At 38.1% G+C, this 27,942-nt stretch overlaps 1 protein-coding gene across 1 annotated transcript in view; it reads right to left on the bottom strand.

Annotated features, from left to right (window-relative positions):
* Window positions 1-3,988: 3,988 nt before the first annotated feature.
* slc25a26 (solute carrier family 25 member 26) overlaps window positions 3,989-27,942 on the bottom strand; it is a 79,335-nt gene continuing 55,381 nt past the window's right edge. The window contains exons 7-11 of the mRNA XM_028446973.1: window positions 22,199-22,268; window positions 17,135-17,167; window positions 16,975-17,048; window positions 13,909-13,991; window positions 3,989-4,388 (exon numbers count right to left, since the gene is read on the bottom strand). Coding sequence (XP_028302774.1) covers window positions 4,271-4,388; window positions 13,909-13,991; window positions 16,975-17,048; window positions 17,135-17,167; window positions 22,199-22,268 — 378 coding nt within the window. The 3' untranslated portion in view covers window positions 3,989-4,270. The remainder of the gene's footprint in view (window positions 4,389-13,908; window positions 13,992-16,974; window positions 17,049-17,134; window positions 17,168-22,198; window positions 22,269-27,942) is intronic.

Below are 27,942 nucleotides of genomic sequence, written 5' to 3'. Positions count from 1 at the left end.
TTATGACACAATATCTCCCAATTACGAGATATTAAGTCAAATCAAATAATAATGAAATGTTAAGTCATAATTGAGATACTGAGTCATAATTATGAGGTACTATCACATAACAATTAAATATTAAGTCATAATTGAGAGACTAAGTCATAATAATGACATATTTACAATAATTAATACCATCCCATATCTATGAAAGACCATTTCCGGCAGTAAAAAAAAAAAAAAACTTACAAAAGTAAAACAACGAAAAATGCACAAGTTATAATTATGAGATAGTATTACATAATAATCAGATAATAAGTACTGATTACGAGATAAGACACTATTTCACAATTATTACTTTGTAATTTATTATAATATGATATCTCATAATTATGACTTGAGCATTTTTTTTTAATTATTATTTTACTTTCCTTTGATTTTTTTTTTACTTTACTTTTTGAATAGGCTTCCATAGATATGGGACGGTATTAAGTATCTCATTATATGAAGAAGTATCTCAATTATGACTTAGTATTTCATTATTACTACTTAGTATCTCACCACCTCCATGAAAACATTACCTGCTGCACTATATTTTATATTTATCCTCATTCTTTATATTTACTATTATTATTATTAATAATATTATTATTATTATTGTTGCAGCTTGTTTTTTTTAGTTTTTTGTTCCACGCACCGACTACCATGTCAAATTCCTTGTGCTGTCTTAAAAACTGTACTCGGCCAATAAAACATTTCCGATTCTATGGACTATATATCGACTAAAATCTTAATATCATTTAGGTAAATAAAACTAGACTAATAATGAAATTGTCCTAATGACTAAATTTTGACTAAAATTAAGTTGCATTTTAGTCAAAACGGTCATTAAAACAAAATCAAAATTTGCTGTAAAAATGTAAACGTAAACACACACTCATACACACAGACACACACACACCTAAATTCCTATTCCAGATGGGTGTTTGTCATGGCTGACTGACAGACCGCAGCCATAGCCTCCACCAATCACACACTAGTCTTTGTTGTCCAGTGATGATGTGAAAAACAGCAGAACGAACGCTGACGAGCACTTCAGTCCCACCTGTGCGCTCATCTATCTTCAGCTGCTATCCGTCACACGGTGAAGGCACTAATTCTAATTCTGACGGATGCTCCGTATATCAGCAGAGCTTTAGTTTGTTGGTTCGGCACTAATTCACTAATTCTGCCAAAGCTTCTCCGACAAAGTGGACTTTTTACTAGAAGTCTTTGGAACGTCACTGCAGGGCCACTTCTGCTTGTTTCTCATTTTCTATAAAATTATAGCTAAATTGTGAATCCTCGAAAAACTGCAAATACCAAGCCTCTTATTGGCCAAAACATCCTACATTTTACTAGCTTGGAATCCATCCTTATCGACTTGAATATGCAATGTTTAATACAGGCAATTAGTCTGGAAGTTCTCATTGGGCGTTTGAGTTCTCTGGGGCAGAGCGGGGCGGAACAAACGCGCACAGAGTAACCAATCAAACAAAGAGCGGACGTGACGACAATAGCGCACAAGTGTGGATCATTTTTCCTAAACAACGCCGACAAAATGTTGTGTAGTACAGTACAGACAGGTTTTTAAAGCCTCTTGTTGTGGTTTCAACGATAAATATGCATGTATTTTAAAACAGAAACCAAGCTCTAAACGGTTTCTCTGTGACGGCACCATGTTTGTTTTGACACTGCTTGGCGCAGAAGATATGACGTTCTTTCTGTACGGCTCTGATTAGCTCGGTTTCTTTCAAAACAAGGACGTGAGCAAGAATGGCGGCATTACCATATCCACTTTCTCACAAAAGTAAGGAAGTAGGTGTGGCTTATTGTCAAGCTAACATTTTACAAGATTACAATTTCATTTAGCAGACGCGTTTGTCCAAAGTGACGTACAACACGAGCAGTGATGGCCCGGGTGTGAATCGAACCGGTGACCCTCCATTTACAAGGTTGCTTCCTTAACCGTTACGTCACCACCGCCTCATTTTACAGCTGAATACAGTGTGTGATCATTTGGCAAGTTGTGTTTTTGAGGCTTTATTTCATTACTGCAGGTAGGCTTAAATCCAATAGTCATTCCATGTCGGGCTTTTGTTGCTTTTTGCCTGTGACCCACTGAAAATGGTGTCGCAATTGTTGGCCTCAACCCACAAGTTGAGAACCTCTGTTGTAATATAAATATGCATCACAGCAGGTAAATAAGTAGCTATATTCTGTAAGGTTAAAAACTCAGTTATTTCTGCCGACATTTTTAAAAAAATCGGCTGTTTTTTGCTGTCTTTCTTCACCCTGCTGCATGTTTTTCTCTGATCCGTCGCCAAAATGAAGCCAGAATGGGCTTTGGTGAAACGTTCAGGGTGATTACGTGAAGAAGCAACTTAACCCCCATTCCACTATCTGGAAAGTCGAGAACAAGGGCGTCAAACTCAACTGAGTTTAAGGGCACAGACGATTTTGTTTGATCTGAAGTGGGCCGGATTAAAAATATCTGTTTTGTGTAAAAAGCACAGAATTCAAATTGTGGAGTCACAGTTTGCACATTCATGTGTAAAAAATGTACTTGTAATATCCTGAATGTTAAGCAGTTGGTCAAAGTTACTTGAATTTGCAACAAATTATTGTACTTTGCCAGAATTCTGTGGGATAATTTGCGAGAATTTTCCACATTTAAGATTAAAAAAAAAATTGTAATTCAGTATTACAGCATATCTGCAACTCACAGGGGATTTACAAAAAGTTGTGTTTTTACTGTAATTTCTACTTTGAGCAAAATCTTCCTGTGGGCTGGGCTAGCTGCTCTGGTGGACGGGCTTCGAGTTTGACACATTATGGTCTAGAAACTCTTTATTCATAAAAATCAAAAGGCTTTGTTTGGGTTTTTCTTTTCTTATGTCACTATTTTTTTTAGGACAAAATGTGTACAACTGTAGCTTGCATAGCATTTATCTATCTATAAAGCAAGGAATCTCTGTCTGTCTGTGGCTCAAATATCTCTGCGGTTCAGGACAGACAGAGCTGAGAGTTTCAACATGGCTGCTGCTTGGTTCAAGGGTGTGCAATGTCTGATTTGTTTGGACTGCAATGACACCCTTAATACTTTGTTTCTTAAATGCATTCTCAGAACTGCTCAATGTTAAGAAATGTGTTCTCTTGAATAAAGCAAGTTCCTTGGTTGATGATGTCATAGGTGCTCTCAGAGTCCCAAGCCCAGAAAAATGAGGAGGGCTGGACATTAAATTTGATATTCTAATACTTAACAAAAATATATATTTATTATGTAATGTGGGTCTAAAGCATAATTGTCATGAAGTAATTAGATAAGAAAACAGTAAGGTCTTTCACCTGCTTTCTGTGAAGTGTCTTGCAATAACACGTGTTATGGATTGGCGCTATGAAAATAAAGATCGATTGATTAGTGAAGTTATTTTGAGACGTAATGGCCTCTTTCAATGGCAAAATAGAAAAAATTAAAAACAAGAATCAATAGAAGAAAGTTAATTTTTAATTCTAACTCTCTCTCTCTGCAAGCTGCAGATGTATGCTAGCCTATATTACAGTGCTAAATATATTCATACATCCTACGGGCACTGCACTAGTAACCTAAACACGAGTTAGGATGACCACATTGACTGACCCTGCCCATACCCAAAATTTACTCAAAATAAATAATATATGAAATATATATTCTCTGTATGGATAAAGCATAATGTTACTAAAAATATTAATGCAATTAAGTTTTCCCGATATATTTCATGTGATATTATACTCACAATGAATCTGTGATGAACAAAAATAATAAATAAATAAAATGAAAGTGTTAATAAGTACTACTCGTGGCTTGTGAAAACATTCAACAAGTGCTTCATTGTTGGTGGATGAGGTCGGTTCAGATCCAGTGGGGTCGTTACTGATCATATTACAATGAGAGACGAAGGAAAACAATGACATATAAGGCTAGACATTTAAAAAAAGACCATCTTTACTCACAGAACGCAAGACATTCATTCATTCACACATTCATTAAAACAGTTTCATTTTAAACAACCACGCTGCTGCTGAAGTTCATGTTACAAATCTGCAGAGTACGAACGAACGAGCAGAAATGCTGCATCCTGGGAAACGCAGTCACTCTGGTTCTCGTGACACCACTCTTGGTTTCTTCTTCTTTGGTGTGACATCACAGAGGAAACATCCTCCTACGCTGAGAAACATTGGTTCACTTCTCTGCTTCTGCACTCCCAGCTCAGAGGGACCGCGCTACGACAACAACACGGTTGTGTCGGACCTTCTCGTACGCACCCAGAAAGATGAAACCACCAATGCTGATGAAGGTCATTCTAGGTATACTGCCAGCAAAGAGTCTGCAGAGAAGAAGAGATACAGATAAATCTAAGGACTTATCTAGTGACTTTAATACGATTCATTTCTGTCAACATTTTCTTCCTTGTGCCACAACTTCCTGCTTATGGTTGTAACTTCCTGTAGGATACAATTGTGCTCTCTCCTGCAGCGTCTGCATGCCTCACTACTCTACTGCGCCGAGTCTTATCAAGTGGCATTTGTCTGAAGACGTGATGCGAGGCAAAAGTGGAATAGCCATTTTTCAAAATAAAAAAAACCCAGAAACTTATGAAAATAAAACACATTCACATTAGAAAAAAGTATTCTTTCTTTGCGTCCTCGTACCAAGTTGTCCATGGCTCGAGGGTTGGGGACTACTGACCTATACATATGTGCTACAACTGTGGATCAGTGGATCATTAATGACAAGACTAATGTGTGTGGAGCAGACACAGGCAACTAGTGGCCCAGGAGCCACATGCCGGCTCACTGTCTAATTTTGCACGGACCCAAAAGTAAATGTACAAAATGACTCTAAAAACACACAAAATGACAGAAAAATACACAAAGAAAAACACAAAAAGGCCATAAATACTCATGACACACAAAACAATAAAAATATTAGAATGGCAGAAAAATATACAAAAAGAGCATAAAAATACTTAAAAAAAACACATCCTAATATTAATGTTGATAATGGTTCAGACAGTCATATTTTTTGTGCCCCGTGTGATAAAAGTTGCCCATCTCTAGTGTAGAGCACAGCAGTATTACTATTACTATGGACTGACTAGAGAAAATCTAGTCATTACAGACTGAAATTATATGAACTTGTAATTTTAATATATTTATTATAGCGTGAAATAGACAGTGGATTACTTGCGCGTCAACTGCTTAACTATATTAACTATATTAATTAACCCAAAACCCTCATTGAGGGAAATCATTATATTGATCATTTTTACTCATCATTTCTAATTAAAATAAATATAATGAATAATAAATACATATTAAATACAATAATACAATTAAATATATGACATTAATTTCCAACCTAAAAAAAAGGAAGAAAGAAAGATAAAATAAAAAATAAAAAACCCTGAGGAAACAAATGCAAGAAGCATTTATGTATATAACACCTGAATATTTTAAATCCATAATCAATCTTGTTAAATTCAGCAAAAATTGCAAATGTTTCCCTCTGATCTCATAGAATGTTTTTCAGTGTTTTGTAAATTGTTAAAAGCAGCTCAGGTCAGGTCTGAACGTTGTCTGCATATCAACACGTTTGGGAGTGATTGGTGTAGTTTTTATAGAAACAGTCTGTAGTCTAACTCAGGCCTTGTGGGGTGGGGGTGGGGGTTGTGGGGGGGATCTCAGAGCTGCTGACGTGTGAGTAGAAGGATGTGAACCCACTGTCCACACAGCTGTTTAAAGGATTAGGTTTCACCCCCCCCCCCCCCCGTCTCTGTGCATGATTGATATCCAGATGACATTTGCACATGTCCCTCCTTCCATCCATCCATCCATCCATCCATCCATCCATCCATCCATCCATCCATCCGTGTCTATAGGTCCAGCATCGCCCACTCACTGGCTCACTTGTTGGGGGATTTCTTGGTAACCTTCTCCTTTTCCTCCTGCATCGTCCACTTCTCCAACACATGTGCAGACTGATTGTGTCTTGATGTTTTTCCACCGCTTCTTTCATCTGTCCAACTCTTGCCGTGTGTTCGCCGACTAACACCTTCTGTCGGCCAGAAAAACGCCCCCCGCGCTCACGTGGCCAGGGCCTCTTCTCGTCCAGATGTAATGGATGAGAATCCTGCGTGCTTGTGTGTGCGTGTGTGTCTGGAGAAACACACGCATTCACATTCATCATGGAAGGAGAGTTGGGGTGTTAGGACTTGTGTCTGATTTGATTTCTAATTAACTAAATTTAGTTTGATCCAAACTAAACAAACTAAGCATCACTAAGTGAAGAAAAGGAGTCGGCAGAGGAAGGCCGTTGGCTGCGGCGGCGTCCCATATGTCAGGTTTCAGATTCTCGCAGGTTAAATCAAACGCACCTGCTTTCTTCTAAATTTTAAACGTTTGACTTGTTTTGCAAAATCTTTGCAGCTGCTGACGTCTGCGATTACCGCAGACTAACGAGTCCAAACAAAGTATCGTAGATAGATCGTCCTTCAGTCACCACTGTCTTTCTTTAGCCACGTTCACATGACAGCTTTAATACCACTTTAAATACAAAAAAAATAAATAAATAATCCTCTTTAAACTGACCTTGTAAACACATAATTCCAAATGAAAATGGCCATTCCGAATTAAACTTAAATGCATATTAGGTGGCTGGTTCATTCTGATTAAAATTCCAAATGGAATAATTGCTTGATCTTGTAAACTTCTAATTCCGCTTGAAATTAATTTCAGTCGTTCTGCGCATGGCGCACTGGTGACAACATAATCCAAGATGGCCGCCCAGACTCAAGCCAAGACTATTTATTTAACAAGAGCCTTAAAAGACATGCGTATAATGAAAAGAGTGGATGGACGGAAGCATAAACAAGCGGACATTCACAGACATCAGCAAACAAAACAGGCTTCATCGGGCACATGAAGCCCCGCACCATGACACCAAGGTTCATTAATGACACACGGGTCATCATAAAGTTCTCCTCCCATTCAAAATCTAGTATCGTGGAGGTAGAGCAACCGTTGCATTAACAGCTGGCTTTGGTTGGCCAAGTACGGTCTTCTAGCTCCTTTCTCCTGCTCAGCTGACGAAAGTGAAAACAGTATGTTATTGTTGAGCTGCTGCTTCAAAACTAAAATCAAAATAAAAGAGCAAACAGTTCTCATGTGGTCTTCTATGTGTAGCTGAAAAGAAAGAGTTTGCTGTGTGTTTTTTTCCGATAGACGTGATACGTCACGTTCGCCCCCTGTCCAATCAGAGCCCTTCCCAACCCCCAGAACCAAAGCGGAAATAAATAAAGTAGAATAAACGTGTTTTTCCATGTAAACCTCAATTCAGAATTACTATTTCCATGTAAACACGAAGCAGAATACTTTAATTCGGACTAAGTAATTCTGAATAAGAAAACAGCATGTAACTGTGGCCTTTGTGTTTCTAATCAAGCACACAGACAATCTCTTCCCCACGTTGCAATGGAAACTTCAAAACCAACGGTTTCAGCCAGAAAGTGAGATCCAACTTCCTGATCAGTGCCAGAGTACATCGAGTTAGGCTTCCAATTACTCAAGGAATGAGAATTTGTCCAAAGTTATTCCAAAGGATCAATGACAGAAAAACTAAAGCTTCTCCTTTTGTTCTTGCTTTACAAAAGGGAAAATCAGCATATGCAAAAAAAAAACTTCCAAACATCTGAACCTTTAATGAACAAATGTAAAAGAAGGTGTGGGAGTCTCTGAGTAAATGCTTCAAATAAACACAGAGACGTGAGTCAGAGGTTTCTCTTTCCATCTGATGAATACCATCAACGTCTGAAACTGGAGCTTCAAGCAAGACCTACGCTTATGGAACATGAAATGCAAAGTAGATAAAGGTGGGCTTTATTTATCTTCCTCCATACTGCAAATGCCTGTTTGCCTTGAGTTTGTCTTGAATTCTTCTTAAACTCATCCTGTTTTCCTGTCTGGTTTTGGAGCCACCTGTACCATGCTGTCTGCCATAGATCTGATGTTCCCTACTCAATGTTTCCCACCCACTTACGACATCGCGGGCCAGCCAGTAGAAGCTTTAAACCTCTTAATGTTGGCCCAGCAACTCTCCTGGGGACTGGTGCTAAATATAGTTCAAAAGCTGGACAGGACGGTATGTATGCATTTGGCTCAGGGAACTGTCTTGGCAGTGGTTGTGCTGGTTCTGCTGAGCAAAATTATTTTATTCTTGTGGACATTTTTGGCATTTGCAGGTGAACTTAATGCTGAATATTCCGGTAAAAATTCCATTTGACAGATTAGACATGAATTCAGATAGAAGTGTAATTACATTTCTGGAACTTGAATGTGGTATTAATGTTTTACAACTTTCTGTTATTGTGTTAGTTCAATATTATTCAGATGTAACCAACAGCTCCATTTCTTTAAGGCAGGGGTGTCAAACTCATTTTAGTTCAGGGGCCAAATACCGAGCAGTTTGATCTCAAGTGAACCACAGATTTTTTGCGTGAAAATGAGTAATTTCAACATTATTGTGCTCTAGTTTGCACTTGTACGTTACATAAATACAAAATATGTAAGGAAACCAACTATATTAAAGCAATAAGTGACAGACATCAGTCTCAACAGGATCGTCACTTTAAATTTTCTTGATTTTGTGACCAATTTCTATTTAATCAAGGGAAATGTTATGTAATAATTTGCAAAAAATTAAGATTTTGTAAACATTTTGAGTTCTTTTCAGCAGTTTAACAACAAAAATGACTGCAAATATGCGATATAAGCACCGGGAAAACTGCGGGCCGTGCAAATATTGTTGAGTTTAACCTACACAATGATTCACGTTTTCTCATTTTACTTTCTCCTGCGGGCCAAATTGGATGCTCCAAAGTGCCGGATTTGAGTTTGACACTTTAAGGTAAGGTCACATTAAAGCAGCAAACCTTATCAGAAGACCTTTAGGAATGTATGTGGAGCATCAAAGAAGCTCAAGGCACCAGGATAGACTTTGGGAAGAAGACAAGTGTGAAAAGCAGCGTTGATGCTTGAGGCATTCTCCTGCTGGAAAGCTTTTAATCCTTTGCCACACCCTACTCAGACACGGCTTTCAAGGAAAGTGTTCCCTGCTGGCAGTGTAACTCATTCAGACGGATAATGTGCCTGTGTTGAGAAACACAACGATGAGTTTAACTTGGGAAATGCAAGAGAAAAATCTGAGGGATGCGCTGGGTTTCAATCTCACAACTTCCAGGAGTGCTAATATTAAAGTGCTAATATTTAGAGGCAAATTTAGACTCGCTCTTACAGGCGAGTTTACACTTGCCTGGAAAGTCTGCTTCGTTTGGGCCGGAGTGAACAGGCAAATGAAGTCTGGAGCTCTCGGAGTGGATGCAATCCATCTCTGTGACAGAGAGCTGACTGACAGCTACAGCACAAGTAAAGTTTGAAGAAAAGTCTGTAGCAGCTCCGTAACTGACAGGGTTTTTCCTGTCACGTCAAGTGGATCAGAAAGTTTCCTGTGAACGCAAACTGTATATAAATCATTAGATGTCTCTGCCCATTTGGTCAGAGTCCAGGACTATCCTGGTGTGAAAACAGCCGAGCCAGTAACTTTAGGATGTCTAATGAAGTCATACACTGTAGCAGTGGTTCCCAACCAGGGGTAGAGGCACCCTTAGGGGTACTGAAGACATCGCAGGAGGTACAAGCACATTTATCAGTTTGATTTCTAAAATTATAGGACACATTTTACACGGCTTAGTGGTTAGCACGTCCCCCTCACAACAAGAAGGTTCTGGGTTCAAGTCCTGAGGTGAACACTTGGGTCTTTTCTGTGTGGAGTTTGCATGTTCTCCCAGTGCTTGCATGGGTTTTTTCTCCGGGTACTCTGGCTTCCTCCCACAATCCAAAAACCTGACTTTTAGGTTGATTGGAGCCTCTAAAATTGCCCGTAAGGAATGGGAGTATGAATGGTTGTCCATGTGTGTGTTGCCCTGCAATGGACTGGCGCCCTGTGCAGGGTTGTACCCGCAGATAACGCCAATTGAGAGCTGGAGATAGGCACCGCAGAACCCTGAGACCCTGAAAAAAGGAACAAGCGGTCAGAAAATGGATGGATTTTACATGCACACAGACATTTTCCTCATCCATTGAAAATAAACTCTTTAAAATACATAAGTTCATCATCAGGAATAGATGAGAATGAGACTTAAACCTGTGGATGATATTGGACCAGACGTAGGAAAGCATTTAGACGAGCCTGATGACACACATAACCATGAACTAATGGGTACTCACATCACGGACCAAACCCAACTCTAATGGATCAGAGCTGGTGGCAGACAAAGCGCCCACATATAGTGTTAGGCTACTGGTCATAAGTGAGGACTGTTTGTGTTTAAGAAATACCCTCAGTAACTGAAATACTCCGATAGAATCCAGATGAGAGGGAAGATGATGATGAAAAAGGAAAAACTTGTCTACCAATTTATCCGATGGAGGAACAATCACTTCTAAAATGGAAACAGTCAAAGATGAGCAAACTTTAGGAGTTTTTTCAGTTATATTTACTAGAATGTTGGTTTACATAAAGATAAAAGATTAATGCATGATGCCATTATGATGTGCAACCCTTGGGTTACACAGAGGGGATGCTCCCTGCTCACCCAAAGTCTCCGAGAGTCTCTGAGAGTCTCTGGGGCATCACACACACATGGAAGCACTTTAGAGCTTCACTACACTGCAATTGGGCCTATTACCATAATTACAGCTTTAAAGCCCCAGCAATTTGTAGGAGGTATGCACCAGAGAACCTACAGGCCTTTGGCTCTGTGCAGGAACAAGCTTTTTTACTTTCTAGGCTCTCCCTGTGTCGTTACCTGCCAGGTGTCTTTCCCTCTCCTGTCTTTTCTTTCTCACCTTCTCCAGTTACACCAGTGTCAGGGAGAAAGTGAGTTTGTCATGCTGTTATACTCATTGTTCACGTTCTCAGGGCTCGACAAGACAGTTGAAAGATACATTCAAGTCAGGGATGATAAGTGGACCAGATAAATATCGTAGAAAAAAGGTTTCATTGCAGTCCAAAAACAGGTTTCAAACTTATCCAGCCAGTAGGATTAGAGCAGGCATAGGCAACTGGTGGCAAGGGGCCACGTGTGGCCCTTGAGCTAATTTTGTGTGGCCGTACTAAATGACAAAAACGACTACAAAATGACTGAACAGTAAACAAAAGGATTATCAAGAATACACAGAAAGGCTACAAAAAAATCAGCAAAATATACTAACAGACAAGGATAATAAATAAAATGACTCCGAAACACATACAAAATTACAGAAAAACACAAAAGGATTACAAAAACACAAAATATCTACTAAAAGGTACAAAAATAACAGAACAATATACAAAATGACAACTGAAATACACAAAAAATAACAGAAAAATACACAAAATTAGATAAATAATATGAAAAAAGATGCACAAAACAACAGAAATACTGACAAAAGCCTTTGATCTTGCCTGTGTTAATGCTCAGATTGGTCATTATTCTAGATGCTGACCTGAATGTTAATAATGTGGCCCTCAGATCTGACACATCACATTTTGCCCATCTTTGGATAGGAGCAAACCACTGTTGCATTGACAGAATCATCATTTAACAGGACAGTAAAGATGTGTCTCAATCATCCAGTGACGAACGATGGAAAGCGGTAAGCAGAAAGGAGAGAGTCTGGTTGTGTTTGTGTGTAAAGGAGGAGCTGCTGCTGCAGCAAGCGCACACACTTTTCCGACTGAAAATCACTGCACGTTGTTTGATTGCGTCATTGCGTCACACGCTACAATTCGGACTTGCTCACTAAACCAAAGGCCGAATGTTGCTTTTTTTTCTGCAATATTCAGCCCAATATGTTCGGTGACCGAATATTCGTTGCATCCCTAAATAGAAGTGATATTTCTAAAGGTTCAACCAAGTATAATTGTCCTTTGAACACGTTTCCATTCAAGGTTGTTTAGCTTTGTAACTCCTGTGAAATCTCATCTCATGAGACTTTGCAGCAGGAAGACGCTCCAAACCTCCTTATAACACTGCATTCCGTTATTGTTTCATGTCTAATGTGGCACTAATAATTTCTAAGTATAGTGCAAAGAAATGTCTTGGCCTCCACACGTACCGCGCCATGTTTTCTTGGAGAGAAGTGATCATGTGCAATGAACTTTTAGCAAAACCCCGCCCACAAACAGTCAATGTCCAATCAGGACTCAGACCTTGTGCTTCACAATGAGCAGCACAATGGTGAAGTGGTGTGCTCATGGCTTGTGCAAGTAGGATACCAGTTACCCCAAGAGTTTGGCTGGGGGAGTCGTGCTCTTTCCGTTCCCAAAGCGAAAACACAACTGAAGCAATGTGCGCGTGTGTGTGTGTGTGTGTGTGTGTGTGTGTGTGTGTGTGTGTGTGTGTGTGTGTGTGTGTGTGTGTGTGTGTGTGTGTGTGTGTGTGTGTGTGTGTGTGTGTGTGGTGTGTGTGGTGTGTGGGGGGGGGTATGGGAGATGTGTATGTTTTTTAACGTTATCTCATCTTGTATGCACTATGTTTATGTTCAGCAAAATGACAATAATGCTTGATTTGATTTGATTTTTGATTAAATAAAGTGTTGAAAGATATTACAGTGCCTTGACATAACTATACATTAACATGCCTAGTGAATGGGGGGGAGGGGGGCGACGACAACAGAGACGACTGGTGTTTACAGTTATTAGCAACTACCATATTACCATATTACTATCAATATTTCAGTCGACATCCTCTGAAGCATACAAGTCTCCCAATCTATATTAACAGGCTTTGTTAGCACTTAGCAGCGTTAATAGCTGCTATCTTATTAGCCTTGGGTCACCCATAGGTTTAGCTAGCTAGCTAATCTAACAGTTTGTTTTATTAAGATACCATTAGCTGTGGTAATGCTCTTATAGTATAAGGAGGATAGAAACAATATAATAGAAAACTTACCCAGCAGTCACTTCGGTAAAGATAGAAAGATATTCAGCATTTCAGGAACACGACTGGTCCGGTATGTTTTTGCTTTGATAGTTGTAATGTCCCCTTTGTTGTTTATTTAATATGTTAAATATATCCATCCAAAGCATATTGTAACCACTTTTGCCTGGATCTGGAGGATATCGTGCAGATATTTCTCCAAAAGAGTCACTACCATGCACCGGCAGACTTCTCCCAGCCATTACAGAAGGGACGAACTCAAGAAGTTGACGGATATAGCAAAATTAAATAGGGGGGGTGGGGCTTTTGCGAAAGGTCCTTTGTGGAAAAAGTGCTTCCATGGCGCTTTTGCGATACATTTGAATATCAAAACATCTGAAATTCCTCCTCATGAAAGCGCAAAAACTGTTTAGCAATATTTGAGTGTTTTTTTTTTTTTTTCAAAAGTCAGGTGTTTCCATGACTAGTTTTTATTGAACTATTAGATTTTACACATTTCCAAAGGTAATGGAAATGCAGCTTCTCTTGACTTGTATTTTCTTTTATCTTATTTTCTCTGTACCAAAGATTAAAGAGTGATTAGCCTCGTTTCCAGCAAACAATCCGGCAGTACTAAATAAGGCAGCTTATGCTCAGGCAGGAGTACCTCAGGGTTTGTTTAAGGAGCTAAAAGCCCTTTTTCAGCCCTTTCGTCAGATCTCACCTTTTAAAGAAAAGTACTTTTACTTTTTACGATGAGGTGATTTCCTGCAGCGACCACAGGCTTGTTAAATGAGATACACAACTGGTTCGGAGTGAAATCCTATGATATCATCTAAGAAGGTATTTCAAATAAATAGTTTGGTTTTAATCATCATTGCACACAAACCCTGTAATGCCTCGACTCCTCCATACGTCGCACCAGCACCTGACATTCTGTTTTAGTCCTTCCTCTCCTGGGCTTCCTTCCCCCTGCACTCACTGCCTCTCCAACAATCCTGATCCACCAACTATCTGTTCACCCTAAAACACACTTAACTACTTCCTCCTATCCTGATCGGCCTCGCCTTACTCCATGTGCACCCCCCCAGCCCCCTCCTGGTCTGCTGCATGTATTATACGATATGGTTTCGGAGGCTGCAGGGTGTTTCATCAATCACTGTGAAGTTAAGAGCTGCAGGACCACATTGGGTTAAATGGATGTTGGGAGGAATGGAAGAGGAAGAGATTGGGGAAAGAAGCAAAAAAAAGGGTGAAGGAACGAAGAAATAACAAGACGGTGTCCTGAAACTTGCAGGATAGAAGAATAACGGGAGATCAATCAAGGAAACTGTTTTATAACTCAGAAATCTGCAGGAGTTCTGCTTTGTTGTAAAACAAGGTTCCTAATGTTTTCTGTTGGATACTGGTGGCTGAGAACTGGTGGACTCTAACACCACCAAAGGAGAGCAAAGAACAGCTTTGACTTACTTCAACAGTCTAAATGCTCATTTGGACTTGTCACATTAATACCAGATCATATTACATGTGTGAGACATAACAGGAAAAACTGTCATATTAAAGATTTAAACTTGCATTTTCATACAGCTTTGGGCCTGACAAGATTTAAGAGCGTTAGTAAAATTATTTTAATGAGTCAGACAGAAGTTCTAAAATTAAGTTAAAAAAAGAAAGAAATTAAACTGAATAATAATAGCTATTGTCCAACATGTATTGATATTAATTATACTACAATCATTTTTATTTACTTTCTATGATGATTTTTTGTAAAACTTCATTGAATATGAATATAAAATATCAATATAAATCTAAACAAAAAGGCAAAATAATTCATTTTACATTAAAATCTTCAAATATTTCATTGTGCTTTATTTATTGATTTGCCTTTTGTCAGGCCACAGGAACTGTGTTTTTAACCTGTCCTTGCCTGGTTAAATAAATAAAAATGAGTGAATAAATACACATGTAGATGTATTAGCAAAGAACAAAGGTATTGCAAATAAATAAAAAACTATAATAATAATAAAACATTTTAAAAACACATTCTCTACACGTGTGCTATGGTGGTCATTTTTTAGTTCTGTGTATCATCTGTGTCATGATAACTGAAAATAATTGAGTTGCCTTAACAGAAAACATTAAGTTATATTGACTAATACGAGCACCCAGTCATCCCAAGTTTTAAGTTCTGGAAAAAAAATGACTTTTTAAGTGAATTGGCTTAAAGGGGCGGTATTGTAGGGAAAAAAATCACTTTATAATGGTTTTGCTACAGCGACATACATTTCTTTAGCCTCATTCCAGAGGGCCAAGTTGAAAAAGTTCTGTTTCCTCCCTCTCTTGATATTCCACATTTTGTAAAAAGTCAGCTCCAAACGGGCGGGTTGGATTTTTCTCCCTTATGACTCATAAGGCTGAAAACTCCTGCTCCTGACAATCCTGGCTCCTCCTACCCTGCATAAGAATGTCAGCTGATCCCTCTAACTCAGACTAACTCACAGGTAAAACAAACATAGCGAAGGCAGGTTGATATTACAGTTAATATCACAGTTATAACAATCTTATGTTCAGTTTAAAGATAATCTAAAGAGCAGCGTGAGTGCTCACAATCAGTTTCATTTTAGTAGCCGTTTAAATCATCTTGTATCGCCTTTGTGGGATGATCTGAGTTGTTTGTGACCCAATGCGACGCAGCAGTTGGACAAAACAATGGACTAAATTCTTAAATTGATTATTTCTGTGATCAGAAGAGGTTGAAGAGGAGAAGAAAATGACTGTTAATGCGTGTTTACGCCCACTCATGCATATTCATGAAGGCCTGGTCTGAAAGGGACTTTTCAGAGGACTAAAACTCCAGAAAAACAGGCGAGTTTGGGAAAATAAACCTCAAATACTATGTAGTTGGGGTTCTTAGAACAATTGGAGATGGGTGAAAAATAGCATAATACTGGACCTTTAAAAAGATTGAGGCAATCGATTGCCTCAATTATATTGAGTTCCGGTACATTTTTGGGCATTTGCAGTGTACAAATGTTGACGGTTAGACCATCGCCTTCAGGCCTGCAGCAGTGAGCTGATCAGTATAGACAGGTATAGAAGCTGGGGATTGGCCCCTGACCCCCGACCAACAGTAGCTAACAGTTACCAAGTGTTAATAAATGTTTTCCCTGCCAAGTCAGGTGGTGTAGCAGAACATATGTGATCAGGAAGCTGAACTCACACTAAGGTTGTGCGACTCGTTGTGTGTTGCTCACATTGTTGTGGTGTCTGAGCTGGATCCAGGACTGGGATCCAGGACTGGGCCTTATAAAGCTCTAAACTGGACCTCAGCACAGTCCCAGTGCTCTGCTGGTGGTTCCAGTGCAGCAGCTGCATTTACAGGAAGTCTTGGTGCTGTTCACCTTCAGCACACAACTTCTCACTCTAACATCCAAATGACTGTCGGGTGTTTTGTTTAATTCCAGTATCTCATTAGTTAGAAAAGGAGGGAGAGAACATTGCGTCTTCTCCAAGTACAGCCTCTGTGGTGTGTGCGCGCGTGCGTGCGTGCGTGTTGTGGTGTGTGTGTCTGTGGCCCAAATAGGATAAGTGAACTCAATCCCCCCAATTTTACACACATACACACACAAAACGCTGTGAGGGAATCCAGACGTACAGTGTGAACAAGCCAAGAAGCTAAAGGTGGAGAGAGAGGGAGGAAGAGGAGAAGCAGCTTGGAGGAGGAGAAGAGGAGGGAGGTGGGAGGAGTGGGGGGTTTTGTTATGGAGGATGTGAACAGAAATGGACACTGGCCTGCTGCTTCACCTCTCTGTGACAAGCAGCCTTGAGATGGAAATTCTCTGGCAGCAGCAACAAGCTACACTGACTAACACTAACCATGTGCACTAACACGTCTCCATTGCTCCACGTCAGGTGATAGACGAGTACACGCTGATCACTGCTGTCCTTGCGTTACCTTTGCGCTGCCTCTGAGGGGATGAGCTCGGGCTGAGGGCCCGTTCAGCTCACTGTGGGCCTGCGAGGCATCACCTGACAGCAGTGTTTGAAAGGCTCTGCCAGAGCAGCAGGTTTTACGGTGTGTACCTTAGCGAGCATGATCTGGTCTTGGCCACGTCAAGGGGAGTGGTTAGCAACGCTGCTTACTGCTCCTGCCACAACACAGAGAAGAAGCTTAGAGCAAAGCATTAAGACTGTACTTGTGTTAGATACGTGTTTTTAAGTAGAGTAACGTAAAGTCATCCGGATATTCTTCAAATGAACGTTAAGATCTCACAGTTTTCACACTTTGCCAATCAATAACTAACTCAGATTTGATATCACAAATGTCCAGCTTGTGATCATGTCTATTAAAGTGTTACAAATACAGAGTAGCCGGATGCGCTACCTCAGATCATTTTAAACTGCATTATTATTTGAACTAGATTTAAAATGAGAAAGGGAAAGTGCAGAATACAGTTATTTGATTCATTATTGTGTGTGATGTGTTCATTTGAAAAAGTAAAAATGTAAAAATATAATTTTACGTTTTTTACAGTTACGGTACGAGACATTTCAGGCGACCACCACATGGGGTCCCGACCCCAAGGTTGAAAAAAAACTGAACTAACTGAATAAAGTGAAAGCATAGAAAATTAGGAGCAAATTGGAAAATATCTTCTCCCCATATCAATTTTTGTTTCAATATTTGCTTGTATTTATATAAGCAAATAAAACGAGGCAACAATCAGGTTTTAAAAACTGAATATAACAAAAAAAAAAAACATAATAACAATAATATTTGACACTTTTTGTTGTTATACGATACTCATTAAGTTTATTTTAAGTTTATATTATAAAAAAACATATGCACATTTTTTGGTGTGATATGTTTGGCTTCAATTTCTCAGGCTCGATTCCAGCATAACTTTATGAGCCCTGAAACAAATGTTACTAATCTCTTTACATTGGCATCTGTTAGAGGGTGGGACGTATTAGAGAGCAGCTTGTATTTATCAGGTGACAAATACAAGAAGCAGAAGCAAATGTTTCTGGTTCTACATGTTATTATGTGCCGTACATGGATTTTTTGTGATCCTGACAACGGAAACTCAAGTGAGCATCTCCACAACTGCAGTGTACCTACTTTTTGATGCATCCTCACCGCAATGGGTACGTCATATATATTTTATTTTAAAGCAACTAAAACATACATAAAATAAATGGTAAATAAATAAATAAAATCCAACTCACCTATAGCCAAAGTAATTTGAGCAACCAGTTTGGGAGAATTTAGTGGAATTGCACGACTAATCCAGGCCAGCTGCTGCACATTTCTAACATGGTGTGAACCTTCTTTTGACAACATAAACACAGTATTTTATAAAACACGTCCTCCTAGATTTTACCACCTGTTGTCTTCATCAGATTTTATTCAACAGACGTGCCAAACACTGACTGGAAGCTCATTCACTAATGTGTAAAAATAAAAATATCCAGACAGTATGCTGACACACAAAGCTCAGTAAAGTTCTCAAGGAGATCTGATCAGGTACATGAAGAGGAAATGCCATGGCCTTATACATTACACTGTACATGTTGAAAGTTTGAAGAAAAACAGACTGGAAAAACCAAGATAAAGCAGATTCCTCTCCACCAAACAGTGAGCAGCTCAATGACTATCATCCCAGTCCACCATTTGTTCCCTAGAGAACCTACAGAGAACAACTACTGTTTTAATTCCAAACATCCACAGGACGACCACACAAACGCACAAAAATAACACAAAAAATATAGAGGACAACAAGAATAGACAAATATGACTCCAAAAACCTCAAACGACAAACATAAATGCACAAAAAAGACTACAAAAACACACAAAATGACAGAAAAACACATAAAAATCACTCTAAAAACACACATAATGGTAGAAAAATACACAAAATTACATTAAAAAAAACCAACATAAAGACAAATAAAATGCACAAAATAATTAAAACAAAAACACACAAATATAACAGAAATAATGTACAGAGGATAAAAAGAATACACAGAAATGATTATAAAATCCTCAAAAGACAACATAAAGGCACAAAAATGACTCCAGAAACACACGCAATAGGACAACAAAAACACACAAAAATCACACAAAAACACAAAATGGCAGAAAATACACAAAGACTAAAAACCATGACATGAAGATAAACGAATTGCACAAAATAATTCCAAAAACACACAAAAATAATACATGATACAGTGATTCTGCGATATTCGATATATTGCGAGAAACTTAATCCACGATACATTACGAAATCTGTGTCAAATTCAGAATTTATTGACTGCACTGAATCCATTTTACAGAAATGACACACAACACTCGCACACCCACTCCTATTGTCTCATTGTACTGTGTATGTACTGCATTATCTCTTTGTATCATATATATACATATAGTGTTTGTCATATCTTGTATGTTGCAATATAAAACAATAAAAAAATAAAAAATAAATAAATAAATAATAAAATAAATAAAATAAATAAAATAAATTGATATTTGGCGCCAGTGTTTCAATAATGTACGGCAAGACAAAATATCGCGATATATCGTAACATGAATATTTTGGCACACCACTAATTTTTATCACAAACATTTTAATGCATTTATTGTAAGACATCATTATGAATATATCTGACTTAGCTGATGGGAACTCTCAACTACTTTAAAAGGTTGGTGTGTATTTTTAATCCACAATTTAAAACTTAAACAACTACCTTGAAGCAATGTTGTTTCGATTAAAGTTATTCAACGGATTTAGTTGGACATTTTCGTAGGACAATTATATGAATGCATAAAAACGTTTAGAGCAAAGTGGGGTTCTTATAAAGCACAAGTGTCAAACTCAAGGCCCTGGTTCCAATTCAGGTCCTTTGGAGCAATTTGCCTTTTGCAGAAAGTCAAAATGACAAAAACCAGGACTCATTGTGTAAATTTCCCAAAAAAAAATAAAAATAAAAAATCTGTTGTAGATTTCCAGCCTTACAAAAGACAAATTCAATGAAATGTCGCAATATGTGCAGAGCACACAGTTTTTACTTTCATATATATAACACCATGGCTGTCATTCTTAATTGCAGATTGTCCTGCAGTTTTTCTCTAATTATTCCACAAAATTTCCCCAAATTAAATCAAAATTTATCACAAAATCAAGGAAATCTAAGTAAAGATCCTGCAGTGAGTGATTTCTGTCATTTAATGCTTGGTTATTGTCGGTGTCTTACATATTTTACATATTACTTCAACGTTAAAGTGGAAATAAAGCACAGTAATGTTGAAGTTGATCGTTTTCCAGTCTATAATCTGTGGCCCACTTGAAGTCAAACTGCTTTGTGTTTGGCCCCTCAGCTAAAATGAGTTTGACACCCCTGATTCAGTAATACTTTATTTATTAAAAGCTAGCATGCACTCTTTTCCTAAGGAATCATATTCATAGCATTTTTCAGAGGAGGTGAACAACTGGGAGTTCACCAATCTGGTTTAAATGTTTCTCTGTTAGATTCCAACACAGAACCCTGTCCAATTGTTTTGTTTTTTTATACTTCTATTGAATAAGCTGCTTCCATCTGAATTCCTCTACATATTGCATGTTTAGTTTTTATCATTTACATATTATTGGTTTGAGATCCTCTTTCTTCCTTTTCCCTTGGTCCTTTAAAACCACTTCAGGCTCCAGTGCCCAGGAGGTCGCACAGCTGCAGGGGCCCCTGCACAGGAACAGGCCCCTCTTATTCCCACCGGTTGTCTGTCTACCCGTGGATACGCATACGGGCCAGGACAGAACCATAAAGTCTGCTGGTGGGATGATGTTCACTGGCTGAGTGGTTTGAGAGCTGTGATAATGAGACCTGTCGGTCGAGAAAGCAACGTGGGATCACTGCACCCACGGGTGCTGGTTTCAGGCCGTCCTGTACTGGTTAAAAAAAACTTGTATTGGTTTCCCCTGTTTTAAATCTTACAGAATGTGGCTGAGAGGGAACCAGTCTAACCCTTGATGTTGTCCACTAACTAATCAAGGATTTAAAAGTTGGTTTAAGATCTTTATTCTTATGAAAGGACCACCAGTTAAAATGATCTTCAAGTTTTCCAAACCCATAATGCCTCCACAGGTCCTGTAATGATTTTTTTTTTTTTTTTTTTGAAGTTTGGCATTTAAAAACAGATTAGATCAAGTGATTACCTATCTGATCAGTGGTTCTCAAACTTTTCAGCCCACGACCCCCAAAATAAAGGTTCCAGAGACCAGGGACCCCCACTGTACCTGAAGGTGGTTGAACATTGAAGAACAGTCATGTGGAGACAGGGGCATCTATAAGGGGGAATAAAGGGCAGCGCTTTTGGGGCCCATTCATAAAGTCAGTACAATAATGGTCCATTGTTCTATGAATCTGTGATAACCACATTTATTTATCTGAAAATATCCACTGTTATCCAGGAAGTTTAGATGGAAATCCTTGTTTTTTTTTTATCAGAAATAAAATGGGTTAAAAGTGACCAAAAAATGGTGGAAAAGGTGGTGAAATGGGATTTTAAAAACCACAGAAATTTGTTAATTTTGCAAATTAGAGAGGGTAAAAATGGACAGAAAATGTGTTAAAAATGGTTCAGTTTCAATATTGACTTAAAAGTGACGGAAATAAGTAAGAACATTTAGTTCAAACTGGCAAATATTCGGCATGACCCATCGTGAATGTGGTTAAATTGGCAAAAAAATAAGCATGAATTTGGTGAAAAGAGGTTGAAAATGACAATAATGGGTCAAACATATGCAACAATAGGTGGGAGAAGTGGTGGAGGGGTTTTTAAGTAAGTAAGTAAAAATGTCTTGAAAGTGGAAAAAATGTGCAGAATAGGCATTAATATTTGAGAGAGAAAATGCAAAAATGTGAATAATGTAGCAAAAATACATTAAAAGGAGCAAAAATATGGCAAGAATAAATGGTAAAAATAGGTTAAAATATGGCAAGTTTGGTGCAGTTACAGAAAAAGGGTAAAAAATAAGCAAAAAAGGGCCAAGGTTTAGAACCACTGCACTAACTAACCAGCTAGCCGTCCAGTTGTCCCCCCCCCCCCCCACCCCCCCAAACACACACACCAGTCCCCCCCCCCCTGCTGACTCTTTCCCAAAGCAACATATAATCCCCTGCACCTGCAAAAGCTCCGCACACTGCAGACTGCCAAGAGTGAAGCGTGTGACCTTGTCTCCGCAACCAGAGAGTCTGAAACAGAGAGAGAGAGAGACAAACGGAAAGAAAGGGAGAGAGATTCAGAAGAAAATGATGAAAAAATAAAATTAAAAAAATATGGGAAAAAAGAGGGGAAAGAGACAAAGAGAAAAAAAAAAAATACTTCAGTTCGTGCACATATCGGACACATTAAAAGCACATTGTGAACTCTGATCTGGTCTGAGAAGGTTCCGTGTACAGCTGGGAACGAGTCCAGCTATTTTTGTGTTGCCTTTTTCCCCAGTGATGTCATGCTACTCGTTTCCCAAGGATTCGGACAAGAAAAGAGGGGCAACACAATATGTGCTAAAACCTTCCCACTCAATCACGTAAAACATGAACACATTCCGTCAAGTAAAGGTCACTACATTTTCACAAATACTTTTTCAGCTATTTGCATAGAACACAGAAAGGTATTAAGAGAAAAGCTTAGAAAGACTGTTCTTTGAAGTTAAAAAAATATTCAATTTTAATTTTAAAATTCTTTGTTCCCATAAAAGAATGAAATAAAAGCAGATTCCTGCCCAACGTGTTCTGTTGGGGATTTTGAATAATCTATTGTTTACCATTTAAAACAGTTTTATTTGGAGTTTTTTAATCTGCCACTGCAAATAAGAGGTTTGATTTTATTACATTTCTTACCCTTAATTTATACACCATTTAATTCAGCGTTTCAAGCTAAAATGTGTCAATTTGAAATTTGTTCCGAGCAGCACAAAAAATTGAGGAAATCACACAAACTGTAGATAAACTAATTTACGGGACAGTTTCACCGTCCCCTGTATTACTGGCCAGTCCTTTCAGTGCCTATGTGTACAAATCCCCAAAACAGCACAAAAGTACAGTTTTGATAACATTATCACCATTGCAAAGTATTTCACTTTGTTTTTCATGACACGTGTGAGCAGATGAAGACTTTCAGGCAGCCAGTGAATATTTTGTCCTCAGGTTGTGGAGTTTGAGGTGAAAAAAACACAATGATTTTCAACATTCTACCATTAACTTCATAGTCCTTAGTTTTGTCAAATAAAACAAAGGGGAATTCAAAATGTAAACAAATCACTGTATCATAAACTGTAAAATCACGAGTAAAGCGCTCCTTCTTGAACAGTGATGAGTCATTTCTATACATTAGGACTGAAAACTAGGCCATGTGTGCCTAACAATACTAGTTACAGTCTAAAACTGCTTATAACCACATAAATCACAATTTTTTAAAACCGTTTCTGTGTTTCATCCAAAAGTTGTTCTCATCCACAGCTGATGCCGATGTGGCTCCAAAAACTCTTTTACAATTTCACAGATTGAATGTTGTGCCAAAACTATGGCAGATGTTGATACTGTGGCTTCCACTGAAACACCTGAAAATGGACTGACGTCATATCACAGGAAACAGTGAAACAAACGAGTCAAAAAATTGTGCACGCAAATCAGTGTCCTCCTTGTCTAGTGAAAAAAACACAAGAAATATCTGTAAGGAAAGAGTATTTTCTTAAAAACACTGTCTTTACGTTCTTTTACAGGACTCCAAATCCCACAATGCAATGCACAAATGATGTTTGTCATTTCCACATTATACATTCGTTTGTGATCCATTTCAGATTAACTATGTTTGACCCAAATGGGCCGGACCAGAAAAATCCATGTTTTTGTGAAGGAAAAATGCACAAATTCAAACAACACTCAGAATGTTAAACAATTAGTGAAATTTCACTGACTTCACAACAACTTTTCTCAAAATTTGCAATGTAATTTGTCAGAATTCTGTGGGATAATTTGCAAAAATCTTCCAGCTTTTAAAAAATATTTGTGTTTTAATATCAACCCCAAATGTATTTTATCTACAACTTACAGTATATGGTCATTTACAAAAAGTCCTATTTTTGCTTAATTTCTACTTTGAACTAAATCTTTCTGTGGACTGGACGAGATGATCAAATTCGACCAGCGGGAGTAGAGTTTGACATGTGTGATGTATAAGAACAACATTTAGATGATATACATTTTTTAAAATGTGAGTTTTGTGGTTAACCAGCTTCAAAGTGTGAATTTGATGTTTGGAGCCTCAAAGCGTCCAAATCCCTAAATCTGAGTCATGTGGTCATAATGTTATGGCTGGTGTGGTCAATAAGGTTGTTACAATTGAGTTCTCAAACTTTTTTGACTCAAGTACCCCTTTTTCTAACTTTTGAATCCATGTACCTTTGTTTGACTACAACATTTTGCTCAGAATTCTATGAAGCAACTATAAATCATAATGATGGAATAAATGAGTGATAACACACATTTTAAAGAATCTCATTTTGTAAATAAGTGGAATGAAACAGTATTTATAGCTTCCTGGATAGATTTATTTCTATAGTTTTTATAATGTATGGTCATCTCCCTCCTGATGTGGGACCAACACTGACCTTTGGATTTTCAGTATATGTTCTAATCAAAATCATTTCTATCATCATTTCGTGTTAATTTTGTGTTTTTGTGTTTTTTGTTGTCTTTTTTTGTGTTGTTGGTATAAATTAAATTATTCCATATTAGTGTGTTTTTGGTGTCGTTTGGTTGTTTGTCATTTTGTACGTTTCACTGTTATTTGTGTGTATTTTGTAGTGATCTTGTGTATTTTCTTGTTCTTCTTTGTTGCTGTTTTGTGTGTTGCTGGTAATAGTGAGTATTGTTCTCTCTTAGTGTGTGTGTTTCTGGTGTCATTTTGTGTATCTTGTTGTTGTTCGTCTGTTCTTGTTATTATTCAGTATATTTTTCTCTTTTTTTGAGTTTTTGTTGTCGTTTTGTGAGTTGCTGGTAATATTCGAGGGTGATTATCAATTTTAACTAAAAATAAACATAAAATCCCACATTTTTAATGCTTTCATTTGTTAATTTTACCCTCTCTTTCTCTCTCGCGTACCCCCATTTGAGAAACAGTGCAGTAGTGGACAGCCTTCCAAACTATAACCTGTTACTGGGTTAGATTTAATTGCATGACTTTGCAGCCTCCACCTCTCCTCCACCCACAGATGAGAGGAGGCTGACTATGCAGGGTTAGTGTGAGTATCTGAGTGTAGGGAGCATGTGGACAGCTGTCCTGCTTCGGGCACTGGAAGGTATGATAAACTCTGAGGGAGAGTCGTTGAGCGACAGCTTGGAGCAATTACTAGTTTTTCCTTTGGCCTGGCTCGACGCTCCCCTAGCACGTTTATCTATTGCCTTATTATCCACCCACCCTGCACACACATGGACATCTACAGAAGAACGTGTGCATGCATGTGTATTCGGTGGAAAACAAGTCAACGCACACATAGAAACATGAAGAAAAATACAGAAGTTTGCACAGTGAATGAGCTCAGAGTGGGTCGTGTGTATTCTATTAGAGAAGCAGATTAAAAAGGAGATTTTGTTCACCACATCAAAGACCCCACGCTGGGGAATTCCTCGGTTTCTCTTCCCCCTCCTTTTGTCTCCGTTTCATGAATAAATAATAAGGAGTAAACCTGGGAAAAAAACTATTTGACCTGTGAACCCAAATGTCAGGGTCACACTTTGCACCTGGAAGGCTCCAACAGGAAGGAGGTGTGTGTGTGTGTGTGTGTGTGTGTGTGTGTGTGTGTGTGTGTGTGTGTGGTGTGTGTGTGTGTGTGTGTGTGTGTGTGTGTGTGTGTGTGGTGTGTGTGTACGTGCTCAAGCCTTAACTTAAAATACATTATGTAGCCTCTGGAAAAACCCCTAAAGCTACTGGATACAACATTTTTAACAGATAAAGACATAATGTAGGCCTCATATAGGGCTGGGCGATATAGACCAAACATGGAGATAAAAGACATAAATCTCGATATTTTAAATTCAAATAAATTCTTACCAGAAAGACAATTCAGGGTTAAATTAGCTGATTCAAAATGTCACACAGGCACATTTATTAACAAACAGCTGCACAATATGTGCCACTTTGGGCTTTTTCTCCAATAGAGGACAGCATGTGTGAGTGAATTCTGTAGTGTGGCTTGTTTAGGGGAATTTGTGGTTTAGGACGCACTCAGAAATCCATCTAACTGAGCTTTTCATGCTGTTCTGAGAAGAAGCAAAAGCAGCGACTCCTAAAATGAGTATTTTAATACAAAATAAGCAATACATACATATATATACTTATATAGACATATATATATATAGATAGATATATAGATAGATAGTTGTAATTTTCTATATCGCCAAAACAGAAAACTCGATATATCTTGAATCTCGATATTAGTGATAGACGGATATATCGTCCCGCCGATATTTTGCGTTTTTTACGTGTATCGGCATCGACCGATGTGAGCTGCTGCGTTTGCCGATCTGCGTTATTTACAGAGAGCAGAAATATTTTTTACTTCTTGTTGTTCTACATCAGCTGTTTTTAATATTTGTTAAACATTTTTTACTTGTCGTTCTACCTCACCTTTGTTAAATTCAATAAATGTTCCTTTTTTAAGAATTGAGACTCGTACCATTTGTTATCATCATTGTGTAATATTTATGATGTAAGTTGAGGGAGTAAAAGTAGTATCGACTCCAGATATCGGCTCAAGAAAATCAGCGGTCCGTATCGGTCATCGGCTAACGCTGATGGAAGAAAAAAAATTGGTATCAGCATCGGCCCTAAAAAAATCCATATCGACCTATCCCTACTCAATATATTGCCCTGCCCAAGCCTCATAGATCAATAAATAACAAATCATTTGCTAGAAAAAATAGAGATGAAAAAGATTGAAATCCGTCACTCAAACTTTTGTTTAGATTTTCACTGTAAACACTGTTTATTGACATTCTCAGGAAATTTTTGCGCATGTGGAATCCTGCAGACTGGTGTATAGAAGTGTTTTTACTTCATTCCTTTCTCCTGAATTTGGGACTGGTGTATAGAAGTGTTTTACTTCATTCCTACTGTGATTTATTGTGTTTGCCCCAAAAAACTTTCCCAAAGTGACTTCCCAACACATTTCTGCTGTTCTCACTGAACAAAACAAGGGTGGGTGTTTATTTTAGGGCTTACACGGAAAGATCCGAATCCAGCCTAAATTGAACATCTCACGGAGGAGTGAGTGATATCACGGGGAATGCCGGCAACAAACTAGAACAAAAATGAAGTAAAGTGAGTCACTGTCCGCCTTTTTTTTTTTTTTTTAATGAAAAAACACAAAAAATCACAGTAAGATGAGTAAAAAGACTTCTATGCAATTGTCTATGGGACTCCACATCCCACAATGCAATTCACAAAACCTTTACAAAATGTCAATAAATCGAGTGTTTAGAATGGAGATCAAAACAAACTTTCAAGCAGCAATTTCAACCTTTTATATCTTTTTTTTTTTTTAAAATATGATCTTTGATTTATTGATCTATGAGGCCTACACTATGTCTTTAACTCATAAAACAGGGGTTTCAAACTCATTTTAGTTCAAGAGCCAAACACGGACCAGTTCGATCACAAGTGGGCCACAGGTTTTAGGCATGAAAACTAACAATTTCAACATTAACGTGCCCAAGTTTGCACTTCCAGTTACAAAATTAGACAAAGTACAGAAGGCATCAACAATATCTAAGCAATAAATGACAGATACTTAAATGTCCTTTGATTTATTTATTTATTTGAACAATTTTTTATTTAATTTGGAAGATTTTGTGGAATAATATGAAT

Source organism: Gouania willdenowi, chromosome 5 (assembly GCF_900634775.1).
Source record: "Gouania willdenowi chromosome 5, fGouWil2.1, whole genome shotgun sequence".
NCBI classification, from domain to species: domain Eukaryota; kingdom Metazoa; phylum Chordata; class Actinopteri; order Blenniiformes; family Gobiesocidae; genus Gouania; species Gouania willdenowi.
Note: the sequence above shows the minus strand (reverse complement) of the source record. Positions and strands in the feature narration are given on the sequence as shown.